Below are 2,754 nucleotides of genomic sequence, written 5' to 3' on the forward strand. Positions count from 1 at the left end.
AGTATTATGGTATTTTTTCATTCTCTTGTGTCTCCAATTGTACACAGAATTTAAATCATTATGAGATATTTTTCAGATTGATAGCGAAATAAACAAACTTACCACAACATTTACCAGAATCGAAGGACCAACCTTAACAACCTTCAACAAAAAAGATCCCACCCCAGACTTGTTCTTGTATCTCAGCAAGTATGCTTCTTGGTTACTGTTCCAGTTGGGTGGTAACAGTTCTGATGCACTTCCTTCATCACTTGGCCACTAGGGATTCAGAAAACATTCCGTATGGCAACTTTAACGGCATGTTAAAATTTCTTTATTTACAAAATACAAAAATTAGATCTACTGTACATTTGTAACTCGATCACATATTTAGAACAACCTGCATTTGATCTTATATCGTAACATTATCTATCATGGATATAACAAAGTAATAATAAATATCACTGACTAGAAAACATGTGCAGCCAACCACAAATCCTTTTAATTTTTACTTTAAAAGTCATTTACGAACCATTAATCTGTCACACGACACATGGATGCTACTATTTCAAGCTAATCATGAAAATGTACATCTTATCCTAGAATAATCATGACAATTATTACTTCAATTTAGATGCCTAAGAAGACTAGAAATCATTATTAAATACAACCACAAACTCCAGATTGAATTGATACAACTGTAAATACCAAACTCTTGATGGAACGTGTGGTATATTTTTATCTTAGGGTCATCATGGACATGAATATCTTTATTCAAGGATATTATCATGACGATGGATATCATTATTCTACAGTCAAACTATGGCAGGAGGTATGTTTGTTAAAAATGTAATTAAATTTCAAGAAGTAGACAAATTACATTCTCTATCAAGAAACATTCTTATAATAAAGTAAACTTCTGGCAGATGACAATTTTCTTTCATGGTTTATGTCTAGCAGGATCTGTCTTTCACGGTTTATGTCTAGCAGGATCTGTCTTTCTGGTTTATGTCTAGCAGGATCTGTCTTTCATGGTTTATGTCTAGCAGGAGCTGTCTTTCACGGTTTATGTCTAGCAGGATCTGTCTTTCATGGTTTATGTCTAGCAGGATCTGTCTTTCTTGGTTTATGTCTAGCAGAATCTGTCTTTCTTGGTTTATGTCTAGCAGGATCTGTCTTTCTTGGTTTATGTCTAGCAGGATCTGTCTTTCTTGGTTTATGTCTAGCAGGATCTGTCTTTCATGGTTTATGTCTAGCAGGATCTGTCTTTCATGGTTTATGTCTAGCAGGATCTGTCTTTCATGGTTTATGTCTAGCAGGATCTGTCTTTCTTGGTTTATGTCTAGCAGGATCTGTCTTTCATGGTTTATGTCTAGCAGGATCTGTCTTTCATGGTTTATGTCTAGCAGGATCTGTCTTTCTTGGTTTATGTCTAGCAGGATCTGTCTTTCATGGTTTATGTCTAGCAGGATCTGTCTTTCTTGGTTTATGTCTAGCAGGATCTGTTATTATGCCAGTGTAAGAAAAAGATTTGACATTGATTCATCAAGAGTTTGTAATACCAGTAAGTTATCATGAAATAGGACACTTTACACTTGTTTTTGTTAAATAGAGATGTGTTTCATAATTTTTTCTTCTAAAGGTCTTTTTCAGTTATAATTAAAACACAGCCTGATATACATTCATTACACATTGTATATAAACTTTGTTTATGTCTTGCTTATGACACTAAACTATTCTTCTGAAACTATGTTTACTAAAGGGTAAATTAAAATACTAACAATTTTCCTTTAAAAAGTAAAATGTTAAAAAATGCTACTGTTATCTGTCAACCTATCCAATGATCCTCTATGAAAAAAAAGGTGTTAATACTCAGTTATGGAAGTCATGGCTGGAGTTCTCTAAGAATGATCCTCTATGAAAAAAGACGTGTTAACACTTTAGAGAACTCCAGCCATGACTTCCATAACTGTCATAGAGGATCATTCTTAGAGAACTCCAACCATGATTTCCATAACTGAGTGTTAACACGTCTTTTTTCATAGAGGATCATTCTTAGAGAACTCCAGCCATGACTTCCATAACTGAGTGTTAAAGCATCTTTTTTCATAGTGGATCATTCTTAGAGAACTCCAGCCATGACTTCCATAACTGAGTGTTAACATGTCTTTTTTGGTTTTAGGTATTCACGTACAGCTAAAGTGTGGTGGCCATCCCTATATTTGTATGGAGGGGAAAGTAGCTAATTAACAGCCCAAATACCAACTCTTGAATTACTTTATTTGATTAGTTGGATCTGACAAATAGTTAACTCTTTCAGCATGAGCTCGGTCCCTGGGACCGACCTCATAACCATTTTGTGCTTGTTATAGTTTTCATGCTATAACTTTTAAATCAGTATGCAAATGTTAATGAAATTTGGTAGATTAGCAGTAAACATTACAATGCTTTCATACGTAAAATATCAAATTTTTTTATTATGTCTTAAGGTTTATAAAGCAATATTTTTCTATCATGCAATATCTATCATGGAAAGTAATATTCATTTTAAGATTAAAAATATTTTTATGCATCAGAAAATTTTGAAATTTCACATGTGAAATCTTTATAATGTCCAGATAGTTATCAAACATTTCTTAAGAAAATACTTTATATTTTATCTGTTATCTTCAGTAATGAATCTCTGTATGGGTTTGGTACATTTGACCGAGCTCGCAACCACCATGAAAAATTAGGAAATAAATATAAATTATGCCTGTTTCATTCTAGAATGAA

General features: G+C 33.0%; 1 protein-coding gene across 1 annotated transcript in view; it reads right to left on the bottom strand.

Moving 5' to 3' along the window:
• Positions 1-57: 57 nt before the first annotated feature.
• Positions 58-2,754, bottom strand: part of LOC111083208 (proteasome inhibitor PI31 subunit-like) — a 6,236-nt gene continuing 3,539 nt past the window's right edge. Inside the window, exon 2 of the mRNA XM_022379548.1 lies at positions 58-258. Coding sequence (XP_022235256.1) covers positions 73-258 — 186 coding nt within the window. The 3' untranslated portion in view covers positions 58-72. The remainder of the gene's footprint in view (positions 259-2,754) is intronic.

This window comes from Limulus polyphemus, unplaced genomic scaffold, assembly GCF_000517525.1.
Source record: "Limulus polyphemus unplaced genomic scaffold, Limulus_polyphemus-2.1.2 Scaffold8591, whole genome shotgun sequence".
Lineage (NCBI taxonomy): Eukaryota > Metazoa > Arthropoda > Merostomata > Xiphosura > Limulidae > Limulus > Limulus polyphemus.